The following is a 22,573-nucleotide window of genomic DNA, read 5'->3' as shown; positions in this document are numbered from 1 at the left end:
TACCTACTCCAAAGATCATTCCAGTCTTGAGATGGCTTCTCTAGACCACCTTGTGTATAAGGATTGTTAGTAATAACATTAAACACGGGGGAGCGAGGCCGAAAAAAGCACATTTATCAGAAAATGGCCCAGAAGGCCAACTTAAACCGTTAGTACAACCTTTACATATCAGAAGTGTGATTCATGCATTGGCGTCACCCAAAAATGCATGAAGTCATAAGGTTACAGCGTCTGTCTGAGAATGTGTAGTTCAAACATGACATCATCATCTTGAATGATAGATGAAAGAACAGACGCATGTGTGCTGGCAAACTCTATTTTCTTTCCTTCTAAACACACCAAGAGACATTATAGAGATTTGTGTAGAGGAGAGGTGTGTGTGTGTGTGTCTGGATTCTTTTGACATTTAATCCAGGACCAGACTACTTCTGAAGTTCACCCCTGCTGTGCTCAGCAAGGTGGACAGCCTCCTGTCTTGATAGGATCACTAATTTAGCGCTGAAAATACCTTTTCTTTCCCTTTTCCATTAAGACCTTAAGATTTCTTGTCCTTCCTTTTATCCAACAGCACAAAGAGTTAGCACTTTGTCCGACTTCTGAATCCCTACAGTATGCAGTCAAGGGTTTTTGCCACATATCTGAACAGGGGGACTCACTTCCTGCCATCCTGTGTGTCCATCAACAGGAAAACACCAAAGGGTTGAGGTGGTTCCAATCACTTAAGTTCTGAGAGACACTCAGACTGGGTGCTGTTTACAGACGGCCCTGTGTCAGCTTACCAAAATCCCACATCATACCCTAAACGGCTCTCTGCTCCTGCACTAAAAACAAGATGATTTGTCATTCAATATTCTCCCTCCCTGAGCGTGTGGTTAAGCTCCAGGTGGGTTTTTCGCAGGGCATGCGGGTGATGAGGACAGCGTTTCATCATATGTTGCCTGAGGTTATAAGGATGAGGTATTCTCAGGAGTGAAGCACACACAGGTGGTGGAAGCGCTGTCAAGGTTTTTTTTTCTCTCAACAAAGGGTGAGTAAGTGCACTGGCTATTTACACAGCCAGAAACAGAGACAGAGAGATGTCGTAAATGTCATAATTCATGTGCACAGCACTAACTCAGTTTATTCAGAAGTATGTTCACAATGTGCATATTTTTTATCTAAACTCACATAACTGTTTTGATCTGTCTATCAGCCATTAGCAGAGGTGGGTTGTTTGTCTTAGTACTTTTCCATTCACCGATATATTTTTCCAGATATGAAGCTTTTCCTGAGGGCTTGCTCCACATCTGCTGAGTCAGGACACACGCACTTCCTTTCAGCTTCCCACCTGTGACCTCTTTCTCACACCAGCTCAACATCGCCCTGGTCACATCTGTCCCCCGCCTAATGAATGAACCCTGTCGGTTAGTCAAATTTATCTTTTCATCTCAGTGGTTAGTGAGGCAAATAGAAGGAGCTCTTTACTATCACAGCATCTTGAGTTAAATGTTAGGAAGCTAAAACTTCAACTAATGATTATTTTAGTATGAATTAATCTGCTGATTACTTTGTCAATTACTCAATCATCTCTTCTATGAAATGTCAGAATATATTTAAAAAAGGTTCATCACAGTTGCCGGCAGCCCATGTGACGTCATCACGTTGCTTGCTGTGTTCGACCAATGGTCAAAATATATTTAGTTCATATCATATTTTACACAGAAAAGCAGCAACTATTCAGAAATATTGAACATGATTTAAATGATTAATCAATTATGAAAACTGTTGGTCTAACAGTTTCTTACTGAAGGTTGTCATCTGTGGAGAGTATACAAAATCTGGAGCACTTGTTGAATGAAAAAGGTGTTTAAATCTCAGGATTAAAATTGCACTGTGTCACACAGCTCTGATGAGGCGTGCTGAGGATGACTCACAACATCATATCATGGATTTAAATAGAGATCAGACTGTAATTTTTTGGGCACAGTATAACTTTATGAGAAAGAAAAGCACGGTGATTAAGCGTCAGTCTCACTGCTGCCGATCGTTACAGGCCATAAAACGTCGATGAAGTCACATCCTTTAAAAGATTGCTGCTACAACAGAAATATTAAGACGAGGTGCTGAGTGACGTCACATCTGTCACTGTTAACGAGCTGAGCTGCCATAAAAACATGAGTCGCAACCTTGTGGTTCTCCCAGGGAGAGGAGAAATGAGTAAAGTAAAAGCAGATTGTCTGTCCTGTGAGTGATTAAAACAGGCTTCATACGGCACTCATACTGTACATGTGTGAGAAACTCTTTAAATCTCTGGCTTTCAGAAGAAACCCACAGTACCATAAATTCACATTATGTTAGTGTTTCAATACAGCACACAATCCATTGCTTATGTCTTTGATAGAGAGTACCACTTTTTATTTTAAAACGCAACCCTGCAGATCGTCAAATAAACCTAAAACAGACGTTTAAGACTCACACTTCCTTCAATACATATACCTTCTTTCTTCTTACCTATTTTGGTGTTGGCTTAAATCAGACAGAACCTGTAAAACTGAGCTCACACTGAAGCATTTAAAACACACTTTACTAACAATGTGAGCCTGGCTCCAACCTTTTAGGATGAGCCTATAAAGAGCAGAGCACGCCCTCAGTATAACTGGGGCCAAATAATCATAGTTGCTGAGTGATGCTGTCTGTTTCCTCTGTGCAATAAAACACTCTCTCAAGCTCAAGGTAGTTGATAGCTCAAGGATAATCACACTCCTCCGGGTTTTCCTACTTTTCCTCATCATCCCCGACCCCACCACACATACCCTAATATCACTGCTTTGTTCCAACTGCAAGCATAGCTCTTGAATAGCTCTTTTCTTATATGTGTAATTTACTCTCTGAAGGTGATTGATTTTTTTGGTGTTGTTTGATTGCACGGTTGAAGGATGAAGCAGTGCACAGCTGTCACGTTGCTCTTTCTGTGTGCGTCTTATGTAATTCTGTTTCATGTCTCATTTGATTTTGATGGTTCGGTGACACATTTGTCTAGGAATGATGTATTATAAAGTATTATTATTGCATTTCTGTCTGCACAGTTTTGTCACACAGCACCTGTCTGAGAAGGACTGAAACAGTGCAAAGTATTGTATATATCTCTTTAATTTCCTGTCCTGTCTGTTCGGAGCTGTTGCAGTGACAGAGTGAGTGTCTTAGCAGGTAGAGGTTAAAGTGATGACCATGATATTGCCTTAGCTATGGTACTTTGTATTGTACTTTAACGGTCCTGAGAAGGAACAAAGTGCAGATTGTTTAAAAAAAAAACAAGAACCACATGAGGTAAAGTCACAACAGGCACTTCCTAAATCATAAAATGTCATTTGTTATGATGTATGAACAAACCCTAATATTTTTTTAGATCTTTTTTTACACACATATCTTCGATTATAGGCTTTAAAGGCTATACATGTTATAGCTATGAACACATTTTTAGTTTTTAGAACATAATGAAAGTTAACTTGGAGCGACATGCTTGCAATAGATAACCCATTGCAGTTCACATTTTGTCAGTTTCATCCTTTTTTTTGAAAAAAGTTGGTTATTGTGATGTTACTGCAGTTATAACTGTTTGGAAAACTATCCTATTGTCGCTGGCAAACTCAAAGAAAAGTATTGCATTTCTAAGCTAAAGTATACTCTGAAGCAAATAAGGAAACTTAAAAGCACGATGTTTTTGTTTCTTCTATTAAAAGAGCCGCTGTTAAGCAGTCAACTCCAAAGTCTGGGACAGTGGAGGATTCTTGAATCCACCAACAAGCAGACGTTTTAAAATAGCTGCATGACCGCACAAAAATAACAAGTCATTGAAAAAACAGTGCACATTAAGTCTATGTGAATATAAATAGAAGAAGAAGAAAATAATGCTCTGTAAATTTTAAAAAAATATGGCATACTTTGGAGGATGGCCAGCAATAATAAAAATTTGCATAACATAAATAAACTAAATAAATATTGCCCCATGAATAGATAACATGTATTTACTGGGCAAAATATGTAAAATCATTTAATAAGGTGCTTCTGTTTAGATATATCTTTCTCTCTATCCTTTGTAAATCCATCATCAACATCTCTATGTGCCTATGACTGGTAAACTTTTTGTGGTATAAACTACAGCTGTACAAAGATATCCTTAAACTTACATTGCTGCCCACGCAGGCTTGGCCTTTCTTGTACTCCTTATGGCATATCCTCTTGTCTAGCTTACTCCATAGTGCTTTGGCCTTCCAGGAGGTGACCTTTGCCTTCAGACTGCTGTAGAAGTTGCTGTTGTCTGTAGGATTGAGGTCAAGCTGTCTGCAGAGGACGTTGAAGGCTTGAAGGGTTCCTTTACAGGTAGAGGCCTGGACGAAGTTCTCAAACAGCTTCCCCACATTATCCCTCTCCTCCTCTGTCTCTCCCATCTTCCCTGCTGCAGTAGATGGTTTGGTGTGCTGAGGCTCCTGCTTACTTCAGCGCTCTCTGCCAGATGTGGCTACACCCTCAGCTTGGCCCGCATCATCATGCCCAATCTGAGGAGGCAAGGCACATAACATCTGATGTCATCACATGACAAAGGATCCCACACAGATTGCGACAGATGTTTTTACATTTTCTATTATTAGCCTGATAAAATTGGTCCTGCTTCTTTACATTAAAGTAACTGAAATTAAGTTGACAACACAGCTGTAGTTTATCTGCTCTTTGACTCAGGTCTATCAAGAGGGCTTACAGTACCACTGCTCACTAAGACTCACTATTTAAGTAGCATTTTGAAACACAGTGAGCTTACACCCAGATTTACGAGATAACATTTCAAGTACAGACAAGGATGTGAGAATAAAATGTGCCAGTCTGTCATTGTCAGAAAGCTTCTGAGTATACTTGCTACTTGTGTTTCATGAGGCATAACCATGTCGGCCTATAAAAAAGGGCTGTTTGTGGTTCTTAATACTACTTATTGTTTCAGCCAAACTTTTCAACAGCCTCAAGGTTCAGTGATAGCTTTAAAGAGAGCATAAGAGTTCAGACTTCAACATGAGATATACAGCTCTGGAAAAAATTAAGAGACCACGAGAAATTTTTCTGAAATCAGCATCTCATGTACATCAGCATACATGTATGACAGCCATTCCATTCCAGTGTCTTTTGAATTCCAACACAAGCAAACCTCATTCTACTCACTGAGGTACTGATTAGGTGATCACCTGAACCAAATCTTATTTAAAGAGGAAAAAAATAAAAACCACTGCTGTGGTCATCACTTTCCTCTTGCAATAGGACCAGCTGGATGGCAAAACAGCAGTAGTACCTCAAAAGTGATTGGAATCAAAAAATAACTATTGACCATGCCAAAAGAAAAGTTAAAAAGAAAAGTTTTGAGTGAGGAAAAGAAGGGTTCAATTCTGGCTTTACTGACAGAGGGATACAGTGAGCATCAGGTTGCTTTCATCATTAAAATTTCTAAGACGGCGGTTCATAAGAACAAGGTCAAGCAGCAGACATTGGGGACAACAAAGCTACGGACTGGCAGAGGGCAAAAACAACTCTCAACTGACCGGGATAGACGCCGACTCATTCGAATGTCACTCTGCAATCGTAGGATGACATCAAATGACTCACAAAAAGAATGGCAAATGGCAGCTGGGTTGACCTGCACGGCGAGACGGTTCGAAACAGGCTCCTAGGGGCAGGGCTCAAATCATGTAAAGCTAGAAAAAAAGCCCTTCATCAATGAGAAGCAGAGAAGATTCAAGCTGAGGTTTTCAAAAGACCATTGGACCATAGAAGACTGGAGTAAGGTCATCTTCTCTGATGAGTCCAATTTTCAGCTTTGCCAAACACCTGGCCGTCTGATGGTGAGATGGAGACCTGGAGAGGCCTGCAAGCCACAGTGTCTCGCACCCACTGTGAAATTTGGTGGAGGACCGGTTATGATCTGGGGGTGCTTCAGCAAGACTGGAATCAGGCAGATGCGTCTTTGCGAAGGACGCATGACTCAAGCCACGTACAAGGTTATCCTGGAAGAAAACTTGCTTCCTTCTGCTCTGACAATATTCCCCAACTCTGAGGATTAGTTTTTCCAGCAGGGCAATGCTCCATGCCACACAGCTAGGTCAATCAAGGTGTGGATGAAGGACCACCAGATGTTATTTTGACCATTTGTCATTTTCTGCAAATAAATTTGGGAGAAATGTTGTCAGTAGTTAATAGAATAAAACAAAAATGTTAATTTTACTCAAACACATACCTATAAATAGTAAAATCAGAGAAAGTGATAATTTTGCAGTGGTCTCTTAATTTTTTCCAGAGCTGTACATCACGAATAAATAAACAAAATTACACTGCATTGTTAAAAAATATTTGGACTTACTAAAACTGCACCATTTTTGGCCGGAGGATACAGTTGTATATTTTTGTAGAGTCTTGAACTGTAGACAATATTTTTTTTGAACATGAAGGTCTCCATATATAAGTGGAAACCTTAATGGCGATGATGGCTGATGTAATGGCTCCAGGAAATCAACAATATACATACTGCATTTGCTACAGTCGCTATACGGCATACGTACATACATACAGATACTACTGTTGAGTCTTCACTAACAAACAGTTGAATTTACTTTCTGACAATGCCACATGTTGCAATTCTATATAAATAACATTTCTACTGTATATACTGTCTTCAAGGTGGGTGAAAAGTGGTTCACCTTTTGTTGGACACCCAGACTAACACAGATTGATTGGATGTGAATGGGAATGCATGCTTAATAGTCCACCTTCTACTCAGGTATGTGCACTCAGTATGCTCACATATGTGCCTGTGTGAAAGACACTGTTACTAAACCACACGCTTGGGTCAGAGTAGAGCTGAACTGCCATAACTAAATACAATATAGTTTCTTCTCTTTCCTCCAATCAACCATCAAGCATTTTGGAAATCATGCCAGAAAATCTGTGCCAGAACTCGACATCAAAGCAAACTGTGGAAATTTTCTGCATTAACCATTAGTGTGCTCACTTGGGCGGAGACCACATCTTCCGTGAGTTTTGGGAGAAGTTTGCCTTTGATATTTTAATGTCCCATGGTGCAGGACAGGCAGGGTTAGAGAAGAGGTCAGGCTTGCAGCACGGGACTCAAACAGTCCCCCACAGTAATTCACTATTACTGTCACACCCTGCCTCAGGGCCTCAGGTGGCAACGTGACTGTGGCATGAAACTGTTCATACGGGGCTTTAGCCAGGGACAAATACACCAGTATATGCAAAAGTTACTCACTACATTCAATGGCCAATCAGTGTTGCATCACAACATGTTTGTGATTTGAATGTGTTGAGATTTTGAATGTTGTTCCCACAGCAACAGCATTTGTCACCAAGCTAAAATTAGCTTTTTAAATTTTACAAGATCCTGTTTGGCTGTGCGTTTGCATCCTGTTTCTATGCTCTTGTTGTTTTACATTTCAGAGGAAGATTCAGGCAGAGAAAAGAACACTGACCAGCCCATAGAAATACTGGGCACTTATGTGTCCCTCAGCCAGCTTTATACACCTTGGTAGCTTCAAAAAGATCCTGTCCTGTGGGAAGATACTATGGACCCCTAAGGCCTTTCACAGCAAATATTCAGGCTCAAACTCAGTGAGCTGACATTCCTTTGCCACGTGGCTGGAACAGCTCTGAACTGCTCCATCAGCATGCTCCACCAGCCAACTAGTCACAGGACCATCTTTATAGTTTTTTGGGGGAATTTACTCTGATTATCAATAGTTGATGAATGTTGACTGAGACAGGCATGATTTATGATGCAGTTGAGTTTCTCAACTGCATCATAGTTTCTTTGAGACAAAGAAATGTAAATATCTTGCCAAAAAAGAATCACCACTAAAAGGTAAACTTCCATTTTGTTAACTGCCTATATTTTCACAAGATCTCCTAAAAATAATTTTATGTTGATATCATTTTCTTATAAACTTTGCCCAGTGTTCAATATTCTCTCGTGCCTTTGGTGGAAAGTTCAAATAAAGACATGTTGACTACACTAATGCTTTCACATTTCAGTCCAAGCGGGAAAAAAAAACAAAACAGAAATGCACAATTATTGGAACCATCTGTTGAATGAGTCTTTGAGGACTAATGAAAAGGTACCATTTACTGTCTTCCTAGCCAAGTCAATGCTTAACACTCAAAGTACATTGTCCCAGACAGAATCCTATGACTTCACCATCTCAGTCTGACAGAATGGAAAGTCACTTGTGGGCAGACAGATCGAACCCACAGAGCGGCTGTAAAAATACAGCTAATGACAGACGAAGCGGAAAGAATACCCACAGACACAGAGACACACACACACACACACACACACACACGAGCCTTATATCACAACTGAACCAAGATCAGAGAGTTTAATAGCATGCAGGTTTTTAAGTGTTTTGTCTGTTTAGAAAATGATCTGGCTGAGTTGAAACAACTGCGGGTAATTGAGACAGTCAAGGTCAGTGATTAATTCCTTTGTAAATAGTGAAGAATTTATACAGTGATATCTGTGGTTTGTTAGTTTTATTTAACAATAAAGCACTTTTAACTGCTGACAATGTATGTATCATTTTACCACTATTCATGCAATCACTTTATTGTACTGTGACATATTGTCCAAAGAGAAAAGTGTCTAAACTGTGTTTGTGTAATACAGATCCATAGGACGTAGTGTACTGTATATAAAGAAAAGCACTGCTGTGTATCTGAGAGACATAGCAAGCTATCACTTTCCAGTACCATAATAGGGGAATGTTAGGAATGTGAAAAATGTACCTGTAACACCTGGATGGCAAAAGAAACATGTACTTGCACACTTTTATACATGCACATATCCTTCCACCTTCCAGTAAAAAACATGCAATTTTCTTATTACATAAAATGGTTTTGTTTTCTTTCTTTCTTAAAAACAAGTCACAAATATATAGCCATATACGTATATAGTGTTTCAGAGCTTGACTTAAACTGAACTACAGTGTCCATGTTTATTTTAATGATGGAACATGCCAGCCAGAGTAACATGCAGATCATTTATGTTTTAAAAAACTTTTTCAAAACAGAATCGAGGTCCATGGCACAGACAAATAAGCTATATCAAGCTTTGGCTACACAGGCAATACTTGTTAGTACGATCGCTTCACTGTTGGTTTAACTATAGAAATAACTATAAATAACTATAGAATATTGTTATTTGGGATGCAACTAACAATTATTTTTATTATCAATCAATCTAATGATCATTTTTTGGTCTATAAAATGAAAAATTATTAATATACATGATACAATTTCACACAATCACAATTTTCTAAAGCCCATTGTGACATCTTTAAATGTCTTGTTTTGTCCGACCAACAGTCCAAAACCCAGAGATACTCCTTTTTACATTTGAGAAGCTGGAACTAGGGAATCTGGGGGATTTTTGCTTGAAGGGTGACTTAAAACAAATAATCAATTATCAAAATAGTTGGCGAAAATCATATTTAAAACATTCAGTATAACTCTGACGCTGACGAAACTGTAAAGACACTGAACTGAGTGTCAAACAAGTGACGCAACGTCTTCATTTGTTTCTGCAGAGCACATAGCTTCAGGCTATCAGAATACAATGGGACGCTGACAACACAAGGAAAACATTGGGAGTGCTGGGAAATGCACATACTGCAGAATACCCCGCCAGTAACAGTAATTACAGACTGGACTCAAGAAAACCAGGAAGGAACCCTCTGTAGGCCTGATAAGCAGGCAGCATGCCTCAGAAAACAGTGCACTCATGTGGACTTCAGCCTGCCAGCTCTGCCCTTCACCAGGCCCCAGAGCTCCACAGTATTATCTCAACTCTTTGAATTCTGGCTGCGTGTTCGGGCAGCAGTGCCAAAACAAAAGATGATCTGTCAGGAACAAGGTAGAAACACTGGCAGAACACAGTAAATGTCAGTCAACGTCAGGAGAAAACTGTTAATTTACACAAATGCGAGCAGGCTTGTGAAGCTTCGGGGGTGCTGTCTGTAGGTCCGTCTGGCCCGCGAGGTGTGTTCACCACATGTCTCCTCTGGATAATAATTTATCTGGACACACTGAGCACAGACTGACGCCTGCCCAGCTACTGCCACAAACAATTCACTTGAACAATTATTCTGGCTCTAACGACATGTTCTCATGTGTTGCAATAAATTAGGCTACTGAAGACTGATTTACATAGCAACCAGAACATCACAAATCAGTAAATGCAAACCCTCTTACACATTTAAAAAAAAAAAAAAAAAAAAAAAATGTAGTAAATATAAACCATAAGGTATAGACACACTGCAAATTTACTAACACTGTGGGTCAAAGATCAGATGGCATCTTTAATTCATCCATATAACAGGGGAGCACAATGAAGGTTTAGATGGCAGTATTAGTGTGTGGCAGGAATAGCAGATTCTGTAAGCCAACAATCAGTCAGGCTCACAAAAGCCAGGCTCGGAATAGACAAGTGTCACGTTGCATGACCTGAAAAGATATCAACAGGGCTACAGACCCTGTAAACAAGACTGCGTCAGATGAAAACAAAAATGACAAAGTTCAACTCAGTAACAGTCAAAATTTCTGGGTTCACCTGTATTAAACTGTAGCAGGGCCTGGTAGCAACACAGGCTAACGCTTCTCATGAAACTATTAAAAATTACATCAAATTTGCTGCAATACCAGGAGTGTTTTGACAATTAAACTGATTCATGGTGATGCACTGAGAAAGAGGTAAGATGACTTATTTTACATTTTGAAAAGCTCTGAGTGCTGCAAAAAAGTGATTAAGCTCCCTCAGACGGCTCCCATCCAAAGTCTTCCTGCGGAGTGTGTGATTTCCTGTCCAGATCAAAGCTGCTGGAGAAGAGCTGCCTCTGTAAAATTCCACCTCTGTGACTTTAAAGCTTGACTAAGATATGTTTAAAACCCATTTCAGTGTGCCCCTGTCTCTGCCAGAGGCAACCCCTTAATGATATCCTGGGGTTCATTCACTAAAGCCTCCCTGTACCTTCTTCAGTGGCTCTATCTTTAGCTATGCTGTTGGTTTATATGTTGCAATGTAGCACCACCTTCAAAGAAAGCAGCAACGTTTTCTGCAGTACCACAAAATATCATGTCCCAGAGTAGGTTTCTTACCAGTGATACAGGAACTTTTAACTGTGGCACTGACTGGCTACTGGTGGCTATATTGTGTGTGGTTTTTTGTCTGTCTGTTTGTTTTGTTTTTTTGTTTTTTTTGATACAGCAGCAAACCTTTTGTTCGTTTTATGGACTAGCAGACTACAGCGAGAGACATGTCTCATCTATCTCTGAGAGTTCCTATTTCATTTGTGTGGGTGATGCCTGGGCACTTGTCCATTTTTATGCTGTGGAACAAGGAAGGAAACATATAGCAGGGAGGAAGGAGAAAGTTCACAACGCCTCCGTGGCAATAATGAGCACAAACTTCCACTCACAGTCAGTATGTCGGGCTGCATGAAACACATTTACTTTGTTCTCATCCACAGCATGACATCTTCACATATCTTTAGTACTTTGATTTATTAGCCGATACACTAAATCATTCACTAGGACATTTATTCATTAATTATTCATTTGATTGTTGGATCTATGTATCTTTTTAACTACAGCATTTATTGTTTCTAAAACAAACATGTTAAGAATTGTTTCACATTTGTTAGTATTAAACACAGTGAAGGGAAACATAACTGTTATATTTGTGCATAAATATTTTACATACAAATTTGTTATCTCCTAATGTTTGAATCTTCGCTCGGCTCTAAAGTATCTTTACGTGTTGAAAGAAGATCATGAATTAAAGAGTTAAACCTGTAATCACTGACTATGCTCAGAAAATAAGCCTTGCAGCTATTTGGCAAAACACAAGAGTCTGTTTGATGAAGTATTCACCAAAAGACTGCTTATCTTATTGAGCAACACACTGATTACTTTGTCTTTCCATATATCTTATATCACAGCATGTGAATGACTCAAAAAAGGCTTATTGGGGAGGGAAATTCCAGCAAGAGGAGAATATTGTGGTTGCAGTTGAATGTTTAGGCACAAAGATGTTGTTTAACTCTATGAGTATAAATCACATGCACCATCAGTGTATGGGACAGAAACCAGATACGATATGCATGAACACTGTTTAGATGTTAGCACATTCAATGGCAGAGTTACTTAGTAATAAAGTTTGAATCTTACCGTTTGAATGGAGAGGGGTATGCTGTATTTTCAAAAGTTGAAAATACACAGGAAATGACTGCAGTGGGAAGGACAACTACCACTGCTTGTATGACTCTTTTGACCCTCCTTAAAAATGCTGCTAATTGCTCATGCATCCTCTTGCAAGACAAATGAATCATACCAGACTGAATGCCCGTGCAGTATGTTGAAACGTGGAAGAGGAAGAAACAGATTAGACCCACCGAAGAGTTTAAAAATGGCTTGTATATTTTTCATTAAATATTTTCATTATGACTCCTTTTTTCCCCTCGCTGGACCAGATTCTTTGAGTCTGACGGTTTTTTCCTGCTTCAAGAGGAATCCGGGGTTTATCAAAGGTTCAGCTGTGTATTTCATCAGTAGCAGTAGCAACATTACCCTATAGTCACACCAGAAAAAGTTAAGCCAGTTTCTGTCGTTCACTGAGCTTTTTTCAGTAACCTGACAGCACAGCCTGTCAGCACCACACCTTTATAATGCAGTTTGTGTTGCTCCGACCCCAAAGACAGGCCAAGTGATATTTGCTGTCAAGAAGCTGCTGAGCAGGTGGAGTTTAGTGGTGAGAAACTAATGGTGGAATTTAAAACAAACAACAACAAAAAAAACCCTATGTGAGGGATGTTTGTAACCTAGCTTTACCTGTTTAACCTCTTATTTACTGCCTTTGAACTTACAGAGAAGGTGTCATTCCAGTTTTGAGTAGATTTCCTTTAAGGCACGTTTGAAAGGCAGCAACACCGATTTATGACTAATGCTCAAGAGTCATTCATGAAATATACCTCAGCATAAACAAAAACAAAAAAAAAATTCAGGTTGCGCAAGTCGAGATAACGTTCTTGTTATCAGGCAGTGGAGACAAGCCAAGATGTCTGGCTCAACTCAGACGACGTTCAATCAAGGCTTTCACAATAAAAGATTTAGCACGTGTTCGTAAAACTCCACTCACCAGAAGCGATGACCCTTGGCTTTCAGCCAAAAGTCAGCAGGGCAAATTAGCATGATCTCACTGGCAACTTCTAAATAGCCCCTAAAAGTAGTAGTCAGTGTGACTTATATTGAGTTCCTGTAGTGACCTTTCCGTGGGGCACTTGATTATAGCGTATATTCATTCACCGTGCTTTAACTTTATATATAGTCAAGTCTGATCCCGTCCAGCTGGCTACTGAAACACAGGCTTCTCCTTTTGCAATCGGTAACAGGCAAAAAAAAAAAAAAAACTTCTGTCAAGAGCCTCAGCCTCATACCAGGCGCCCGATTAGGAAAAGACAAAAACAAAAGAATGTACCTCATATCTCGACCCGATCCAAAGTCTCCTGCCTTCCGGCGTCTCCCGTCAAACGAGGTCCCGAGCTGTTGTGTGCAATGTGTCGAGCCTCGGTCAGCCTGACAGGCAGCGGTTTCTCCGTGCAGCTGCGTCCAGTGTTTGAGGGCGGTGCTCTGAAGTCTGACACATCCCTGAGCGCATACCGTGACTGCTGTTTAATCCAGGGGAGCCAGACTCTCTCTCTCTCTCTCTCTCATGCCAGAGACCAAGAGTTCACCACCTAACCCACCGACCCGCCTTCTTCCGATGGCCCTGCGAGTGTGCCCCGTAGGGAGAAATGACCAAACCGCGCAACAGATCGGATCTGTGGGGCGGATTCCGGGTCGGACTGCAGATCTAAAGAAAAAAGAAAAAGAAAAAAAGGAAAAAAAAATTACCTTAATGATTAACAGAAAAGCGCTGCTTAAATGTATGGGCATAAGACTAGAGTAGCATGTCAAGATTATTATTATTATGGGATAGATCAAAAACACGCCACTATTTAAAAGCATATATCCATATGGGGAAACCTCTTTCTGATACAAAACTCGGGCTTTTCAGGAGTAACTCCCGACTTTGCATGAGACCACCTGGCACCATACGTCCCCAGCTAGACGACACATTGTGCATTTCACAACGTGTCAGCAGAGGCTGCAGTCCACTCAGCACATGGACGGAAACAACTGAGCTCACACCGCAAACATGCGCGGCCAGGAAATATTCACTGTAAAATCAAATGATCCCATCTCGTGGCCAGGGTAAAGAACTACAGGCAGCCCACGAGCGAGTCTGGTGTAAAGGATTAGTTCACCCGAATTACGAAATGCATTTCCCCACTTAACCCGAGAGTGGCCATGTAAAAGCTTGTGGTTTAGTTTGTCCCAGTTTTGAGATCGGTTTTCCACCTTCCTGCCTCTACCACAATGAAATGGAAGATGAGTGCAGTTTTTGTTTCTGGTGCTATGGCCATGTTAACGTCCCAGGGGCCCCGGAGGTCCCCTGCGTTGACCCCCCACTGTAGATGGCAGTTTCCTTATCTCCCCAGACACCCAGAAACGAGCCGAAATTATTAGTTGATTAATCAATTAATTCATTGACAGAAAAATTAATTGACAAGAATTTTGATAATTAATTGAGTTGATTTTTAAGAAAAATTCAGAAATCACAATATGATCACTTGGACTTGATGATGGGCATTTTTCACTATTTTCTAACATTTTATACACTAAATAATCAATTGAATGTAGCTTTACTGAACTCCTGTCATGGTATAATACTACCTCGGCCGAGGTTTTCTGAGTGCATATTACGTGACACACACACACACACACACACACACACAAAATAATAATAAAGCAATTTGAAATAATAAAGCAATAAAGCAAAACACAATTCTACTACAAACAAACACAATATAAAGTAACAATAAAACAGTTAAGGTTTTAAAACCAGATTTTGACACAGGGCCCAACTCTACAAGACAAAGGGCCAAAAGATGGAGGATTGAGGACCCGTCATAATGACATTGCACGTCAGTGTTGCCAATTTCAAACAACTTTGCGATTTATCACATTAAGTGATAAAATGATATGGATTAAACCTGGGGCTTTGTGGTCCCTGGGTAGTTCCCTACCTGATGATCCAACCTTGTGTTGGAAAATGACAGTTCAACACCAAAACGCCTCTCTGGAAACAGTGCCTCCATTTCAGACCAGGCTGACTAACGATTGTACGGTTTTCATGTGGACTATTTCTTTACCTCAAAGTTGTTCCAATGAAAACTGCTCAGTTACTTACTAGTGGGTACCAAATTTTTGATTTCAAAACCTCTACTCATCCATCACAGTGCAAGCAGGGAGACCTGGATGTGAATTAGTAGACCTAGCTGGTGTAAGTGGACATAATAATTTGTAAAACTGTCTTGGTTGACACTGTTGCGTCGGTTGCTTTCCAATTTTAGCTACAACTGGACATGTCTGAGTTTAATTTTGGAGTCTCACCTTGGACACGTAAGGTAAAAAAAAAAAAAAAAATTTGAAGGCTTTGTGCTCTGCGTCAACATCGATTTTAAGTTTGTTTTTTACTGCCAGTCGGCTCGTGGTTAGTTAAGTTTATCTTAAAAATGACATGTAGCTAACTAACTCAACAGCTAACTAGCATGAAGCAAAAGTAAGCTACTATTGCCATGGTTACCTGCTCTTTACCTACTACCTACCTACTGTTGTAGCACGGTGGTTAAACTTGACCGGAACTACGTTTGAGGTGCCTGATTAAAGTTTAAAGTTTAAATGACCCTTGCGAGTCATTTTAAAACGGTAGAAACATGTTGAAATGAACTGATGTAAGTTTGTTTTCGTTACTTTTCTGTAAATCTGCTGAGGCGGGAAATTGACACGCGCGAGGGGACGACCCCGCAGGGGACGGAGACGTCTCAGCTGCGGTGACGCTGTTTGTGTTTGTCAGCATCACCGCCACACCCTCCTCGGAGTTTAGCAGCAGCAGCAGCGGCAGCGGCAGCAGCAGAAGAAGAAGAAGAAGAAGCAGCATGATGCGGCTCGCCCTGCTAGTTTTGGCTCTCACGGCAGCCTGCAGCGGCATCCTCCCTGAGATAGTGGACTCGGGCGTCAGTCACATCCTGGAGGATAATTCAGCCCAGCGACAGACGGAGCTGGACCGCACGTTTGTGGAAGTGGAGCAACTGCCAGCGGATCCGCAGCAAAAGCCCGAGGATGCGTCTCACCGAGTACGCAGCCAGTTGCACCTTTGCGGTCTTGCTTTTTTTTTCACATGACATAGCATTATTTCACTGCTCCTTGTTGAAAACAGCCTTTGATATAAGTTATTGAATGGTATTATGAGAATCTTTTAAAACCCTGCAGATATATATAATAAAAAAAAAGCTTGGTGGCAGAGGCAGCAGTAGAATGAGCTGGAATTTGGGAGTGACCTCTCAATGCATCTCTTTACCTGAAATCTTCTTTCTGATCATCTCTCCGATCCCTCTAGAGTAACAACGAGAGTGTCAGTCTCAGCCCTAATCCCAGTAACCTTCCTCCAGCTCCTCATGATAAAACTGCTTCTAATAAAGTGATTGATAATGAATCTGTCCACAGCTCAGAAGACCAAGTAGGCTTATAAACAGTAAACAAAATTGAGATAGCGTTTGTTACCCTTTGTGACTGAGATTTAACAGATGTCCCACCTCCACACAGGAGACCAACAACATTACCACCACAACTGTCCAGTCCAGTGACCAGGGAAACAGTATTGATCATGTAAGTTCATTCATGTACTGTCTATACAGTCTAGTACTACAGTCTAGATCCTTTGACAGGTAAACAATGAAGTCCCCAGGATTGGTAGCAGATGTTAATGTTAATACCCTATAGCAGCATCGTAGCTGCTGACTTGACATTATGTCTGCAGTTTGCATTTATGCAAGTGATTTGTCGATTGCATTTCTTAAAATGCTTTCGGTACAAAATGGTCGATAAATAAGTGATAGTGTGTGCTTTGTGCTTTTGCTTCCTGTAACTGGAATTCACTTTCACCATTAAAGCTTTTAACAGTAGAGATTCTTATCTGTGTTGGTGAAAGCACAAATTTAGAAACAGGGTTTTCACAATACAGCCCGATTGAAAAAGCAACTTTCTGGTGACTTCATTTATTTGATTTATAGTGTTAAAGATAAAGATAAAACATTTCGCTGAACTACCATGTCAAAATAATAATCATCTGGATCGTCACCTTTGGTATATTGACTCTCTCACTCGGGAATATTTTTTGTCACTTTGTATATTGGCAGAGGAGAGCCTATGGAGTGGTGTGCTGTTAGACACATTATAGAATAACAGGAGAGGTCAATTATTGTTTACGTGGTAACTCTGGGACAAGAGTCTGCCCCAGTTACAAGAGGTAAAAATAAAACTGGAGGAGGCGTCTCTTTCTTCATAAATACGTTGCAGGTTTTCTTCCTGCCTAATTAGCTGTAAAGAAGCCTTTGCAACCTAGAAAATTTGTCCATTTAGTTCTCCATTTTGGACTCTGGACAAAATACTGCCACCTGAATTATATCAGAGTTTCTCTACCTTGGGGTTTGAAACACATACAGGGTCACATGATATGCTGATTGGTCCAGATCTACAGATTTATAAGACTGATATATTGAGATTTGTTTGACATATTTTATATTAAAAAAACATTTAGCTTATTTAGTAATTTCTATATATTGCATAAGTAGACCATCAGGGGCTCACTCGTGTTTTTGAAAATGTAAACAATGCCTTTCTTATTTCACATTATGACCGGAAAGCTCTGTGATTGCTGGTGCCCTGAGATTTATGAGACCCAACCGTGGAGTTAAAAAAGGTTGAGACACCCTGATGCAATCCTTCCTGTCTCTTGTCTTTAGGGTTGCACCACTGATGAGGACTGTGGGAAGGGAAGGTATTGCCTTTATGTCATGCACAACTCCAAGTGTCTGCCTTGTAAAGCAATCGATGTTGTAAGTGAACCTAAGTAACCTTAATATGGGCAAAGTCACTATTTTGGTTAGTTTTCTCTAAAATGCACTGTTTCCCAGGTCTGTCTTCTTTCAAACACACACGCACGCACACACACACACACACACACACACACACACACACACACACACACACACACACAGTCACTAGCATCTAGGGTTTCACTTCAACTGCATTGCAGTGTATCTGCAAAGGTAATTGGAGTGTGTTGTTTGTGAACACTCTGTCCCCTCAGCTTCACATGAAAGGACAGCATGTTTCAAGGTTAAATAAGAGCTCTTCCTTTCCCTCTTTTCTTGCTCACAGGACATGAAGAACAAAAAAGAACATTAGTAATGAGAGTCTTCTCTGTAGAGACTCAGCCGTTGGTTTTACCAAAGACTCAGTTTTTACTTCTGATTCTGTAGCGTCTTCACTGGATGAATTGGTCTTGCAGTAGCAGAGTAAAAAGTAATGCAAAGGGATAAGATACTGGCAGTCTGCCAAAGAAGGGTACAGTGTGCTGGGATAGTAAATACACAGAGGACAGGATCTGTGTCCTGTCAAAAGCGCTGCACAGGAAAACTCTGCATGGAAATAATCAGTGTGCCTTATCCCCCCGTCAACAATTCACAGGGGATATGCAGGAACCTCTCTCACTGCTATCAGAGACCAGTTGACCCGCTGATCTCATTTATATTTGACCCAAAAAAAAACGTCAGCAGGCTTCGCACTTAGAGAATCATTGATGCCGTTAATGCCCCGGTGAGTTTCAGTCTCGTTAAACTGAAGGTGCGTGTCGTGTTCTCATTTTAATGTCACTAAAAGAATTTGATGTCTGCTGAAATGTTGGCTGTTTGCTGAAAAAGAGAAAAAACACTTTCTTCTTTCCTTTCAGTCCTGTACTAAAGACGAGGAGTGCTGTGGTGAACAGCTGTGTGTATGGGGCCAGTGCAGTCAAAATGCAACAAAAGGAGAGGCTGGCAGCACCTGTCAGTACCAGACCGACTGCAGCCCAGACCTCTGCTGTGCTTTCCATAAAGGTACAGTACAGCACACAGCAGACTATATGCTGCCTACCCATCCTCTCAGAAAACATGTCTGTGTGTTTTCCTTGTGTGTTCAGCCCTGCTCTTCGCTGTCTGCTCGGCCAAGCCCATTGAGCGTGAGCGCTGCTTTGGTGCCTCCAACCACCTGATAGAGCTGTTGTCCTGGGACATTCAGGACGACGGACCCAGGAAACATTGCCCCTGTGCAGGAGATCTCCACTGCCAGCATCTGGGGTGAGAACTGTACATTTAATGTCTTACATCGTTTGTTTGTTTTTTTTGTTGAGTGAAAGGTTCTGTGCTCTGCTTTCTGACAGGAGAGGCTCTATGTGCCTTAAAGGAGAGGACTCAAGTGAAGAGGACTTGACTGATACGCTATACTCAGAGATAGACTATATAATCTAGACACAGCTTGATTTGATTCACGTTGCCTTGGAATCAACTCGACTGGGGTCTCCAATGACTAGAGCTTTGCCGCCAAGAGTCGTAGCACTTTCTGTTTGCCAGCATGATCCAAAGTGATAAAGCTATACAGCATTGAATGGATGAAAGAATATTCATTTTATTTTCTGTAATTGAGTGCTGAGGTTTCTGAAAATGTAGAAATAAAAGTCACTAACAAAAATCAGGAAACACTATATTTGCAAAGCTGGTTTCTTGACTATTTGCTGCATCTCTATATTTTATTATAGCTCGAATCCTTATCTAGTGCTAATCCCAGCCACAAACGTAACCATAGAGCACTGAATATATGGAGACTACTCACCTCAGTTTGAATTTGTAACGTCACCTGCATCACGTTGTCATCGACTCATTCTGTGTTGAGCAGCAGCACTGCATCAAATCTAATGAACCGAGACCAAAATAGAACAAACTTACTTTGAATCGCAAAGTTCGAGAGTCTAACTCCAGTAAAACCGTACGACAGAAGCAGCCAATAATATGTTACGGTCGGGCTGCCAAGAATCAGTCCCCCTAAACATCACACCTTCATCTACAGGACGCCAACACTACCAGAGGCGTCAGCAGAACGTGTAGTTGCTCATAAATCTGCGTAAGGATTCTGTTAACATTTAGCTGCTGCCAGTGACTACAGCAGTTGGTCATATTGCCATCTAGGATGCTACTTTCCCTCCCTTTACATGTCTGATAAGACTTCACTGTTTGAGAGTAAACCCAATTCTGGCTGCTCGTTGGTAATTAAGCTTTTTTTTTTTTTCTCTCGCACTTTCCTTTGTTATTCTTGAGAAAATGTGTTGTCAAACCTTACTGCTTGATCCACCTAGAGCTGCCCCGCTGTCAAGAAACACCTTCATGTTGCTTTTTGCTTCCCAGAGGTACTGTATGTTTTTGCCAAGACCTGAGCCTCAACATTAATGACATGTTATCGTATGCATAACAAGGAACACTGTCCAACATGCAGTGGTGTGATTTATTCTATCTATATTGTTTGTATGTGTATATATCTGCTATGTCATGCATTTTTTCTTTTATATATGAACTTAATACTGTATCACTTTATTTTCAGTAGTCCACTGTTGTCTTTCATCCAGTACCTCCGTTCAGTGCGTATTCAACAAGTGTGTCAACAAGAACAGATTGTATCGGATACACAAACCAAAACAGTAACTTGTCAGTGATTAATATGATGATTGACTGTTGGCTATAAATGGCTTTTAGAGTTTAGAGTCACATTTAGGTACATAAAACACTTTGTTAAAGGTTAGTGTTAGGATATATTCACAACTTAACAACAAAGTTATAGGACAGCAGTTATGGGCTTTAGAGAGAGGTTTTGTTAAAAGTGTGCTCCGCCAACAGGGAAAATGTTACTGGTGAGATCCAAGTGTAAACTGTAGTGATGCTGTACAAAATGCATTTCTTAGTTTTAGAAAGAATCTTACTGGTTACCTGTTTACTAGGGAAACATCTTTACAATCTGAAGCAATCCATTTAATAGCTCTACAGTCGGTGTTGAAATCGGTTTTTGTTGATGCAGTGTTACAGTGATGTTGTTTGTATTGGATGAGATTGCTGTGTAATGAGAGAAGTTTCTAATATTCTATCCCCCAAAGTACCATTAAGAGCATCTTGATGTAGGCTTAATAACAAAAGCTGTATTGAAATGCATTAGATTGTACAGTTGTACTTAATAAAGTGGTAACTCGGGGTAAAATCCTGTTTCACCTATTTAAGTACTGAAAACTGGGCTCTAAAGGGATGGGAGGATTTTTTTTTTTTTTCCTTTTGATTAAAATTGCCCTCCTATGAACAATAAATCGTGACATTATGCACAAGAGTCTCATGTAGTTTCAAATCACCTCTAAATATGTGAACAGCTCCCCTGACAGTGGTGCTATAGCCGCGCACGCACGCACGCAAACACACACTCTCACACACACACACACACACAGGTTTGCGATTACCCTGGCTGATTAGTTCATCTGTCAGGTGGAAGTTAGGTGTTGCTATAATTTGAATTACATGAAGTGACTAAACTTTATGTACTATTAAGAGATAACTAACAGGGGAGACAGGAAACTGTCAAGAGAAGTGAAATAATAATAAAATGATACACAGCAACAAAGTGGGTACAATGTAAAATGAATTTAAACTTTAAATTCGTCCGTAGTTTATATACACCATCATAAGACCTGGCCCTTGTTTGAAAATTTAACAGACCCTGTAACAGCATTTATAAATAGCAGGGTTTAACTATTTAACATTTATAGTTCAAGTATAACCATAAGTGTTACATTAAACATTCTTAAACTTAGTGAAATATTTCCCTATTACTAAATTGTAAGACCACAGCTTTGCTGCTAGATTTCTGCCTGAAGCTCTAGACATTCAATGTTTTTTTTTTTCTTCCACATACTTCAAGACATGAGCAGTTTCAGCTCCTTTTTTTGTTTGAATTTTCTTTGATTCAAAACTAGAAATAGTACTTCATAGAAAAATGAGTTGCTATTCCTTAACTATCACTTATCAGCCCAAAGTCCTGCTCAGTCACATCATGGGCACAACTTAGTTTTAATTTCTGTGAAAGCGATGTGTCACAGGGCTGCTGCCCACATCTGCCCCTCCAGCATACGTTGCACACTCCCGTGGTCCCAAACATTATGTTTTAAAAGCACGCTGTTAGTCGCCTCACAAAACCTAACACCTCATCATGCTTGTATGTACTCTGTGTCTTTCATGTACAGCAATGTGACTGACAATTTCAATATCCGATACTAATGCAAGCCACACCTGATGTCTGTGTTAATATATCTGTATATACACTTGTGCTGGATGTTAACTTACAGCTACTACAACTGTTAAGTTTACGGTCTGTTCCTAAAATGTACAACTCTTGTCTTAAAAAAAAAAAAAAAATAATAATAATAATAAAGGTTTTTCTTTAAAACACCAAAACAACTATTCTTGAAAACATGGATTATTTGTCA

The 22,573-nt window shown here is 40.2% G+C and overlaps 2 protein-coding genes across 7 annotated transcripts in view; one reads left to right on the top strand and one right to left on the bottom strand.

Annotated features, from left to right (window-relative positions):
* The window catches only part of mical2a (microtubule associated monooxygenase, calponin and LIM domain containing 2a), a 39,150-nt gene extending 24,941 nt beyond the window's left edge, over positions 1-14,209 (bottom strand). For 2 of the 5 annotated variants that reach the window (XM_040137554.1, XM_040137577.1), the window contains exons 1-3: positions 14,104-14,208; positions 13,556-13,930; positions 4,167-4,535 (exon numbers count right to left, since the gene is read on the bottom strand). In XM_040137554.1, coding sequence (XP_039993488.1) covers positions 4,167-4,427 — 261 coding nt within the window. In that variant the 5' untranslated portion in view covers positions 4,428-4,535; positions 13,556-13,930; positions 14,104-14,208. Of the gene's footprint in view, positions 1-4,166; positions 4,536-13,555; positions 13,931-14,103 lie in introns of all 5 variants that reach the window. The other 3 variants (XM_040137563.1, XM_040137569.1, XM_040137548.1) reach the window with 2 other exon arrangements.
* Positions 14,210-15,883: 1,674 nt separating this feature from the next.
* On the top strand, positions 15,884-21,514 carry dkk3a (dickkopf WNT signaling pathway inhibitor 3a). 2 transcript variants are annotated; one of them, XM_040137590.1, is made up of 6 exons: positions 15,895-16,316; positions 16,786-16,848; positions 17,985-18,077; positions 18,974-19,118; positions 19,202-19,358; positions 19,442-21,513. In XM_040137590.1, exons 1-6 carry the CDS (start codon positions 16,119-16,121, stop codon positions 19,527-19,529), a joined length of 744 nt encoding a protein of 247 aa, XP_039993524.1. In that variant the 5' UTR covers positions 15,895-16,118; the 3' UTR covers positions 19,530-21,513. The 2 variants fall into 2 exon arrangements, with proteins under 2 accessions (XP_039993530.1, XP_039993524.1); XM_040137596.1 differs by lacking the exon at positions 17,985-18,077 and having other exon boundaries at positions 15,884-16,316; positions 19,442-21,514.
* Positions 21,515-22,573: the final 1,059 nt, after the last annotated feature.

The sequence above is a fragment of the Xiphias gladius genome, chromosome 1 (genome assembly GCF_016859285.1).
Source record: "Xiphias gladius isolate SHS-SW01 ecotype Sanya breed wild chromosome 1, ASM1685928v1, whole genome shotgun sequence".
In the NCBI taxonomy this organism is placed as follows: Eukaryota; Metazoa; Chordata; class Actinopteri; order Istiophoriformes; family Xiphiidae; genus Xiphias; species Xiphias gladius.
Note: the sequence above shows the minus strand (reverse complement) of the source record. Positions and strands in the feature narration are given on the sequence as shown.

Coding starts and splice junctions, on each gene's coding strand:
- dkk3a (XM_040137590.1), top strand. CDS start 16,119: ATGATGCGGCTCGCCCTGCTAGTTTTGGCTCTCACGGCAGCCTGCAGC. Junction 16,849..17,984: donor AGGGAAACAGTATTGATCAT/GTAAGTTCATTC, acceptor TCTTGTCTTTAG/GGTTGCACCACTGATGAGGA. Junction 19,359..19,441: donor CTCCACTGCCAGCATCTGGG/GTGAGAACTGTA, acceptor GCTTTCTGACAG/GAGAGGCTCTATGTGCCTTA.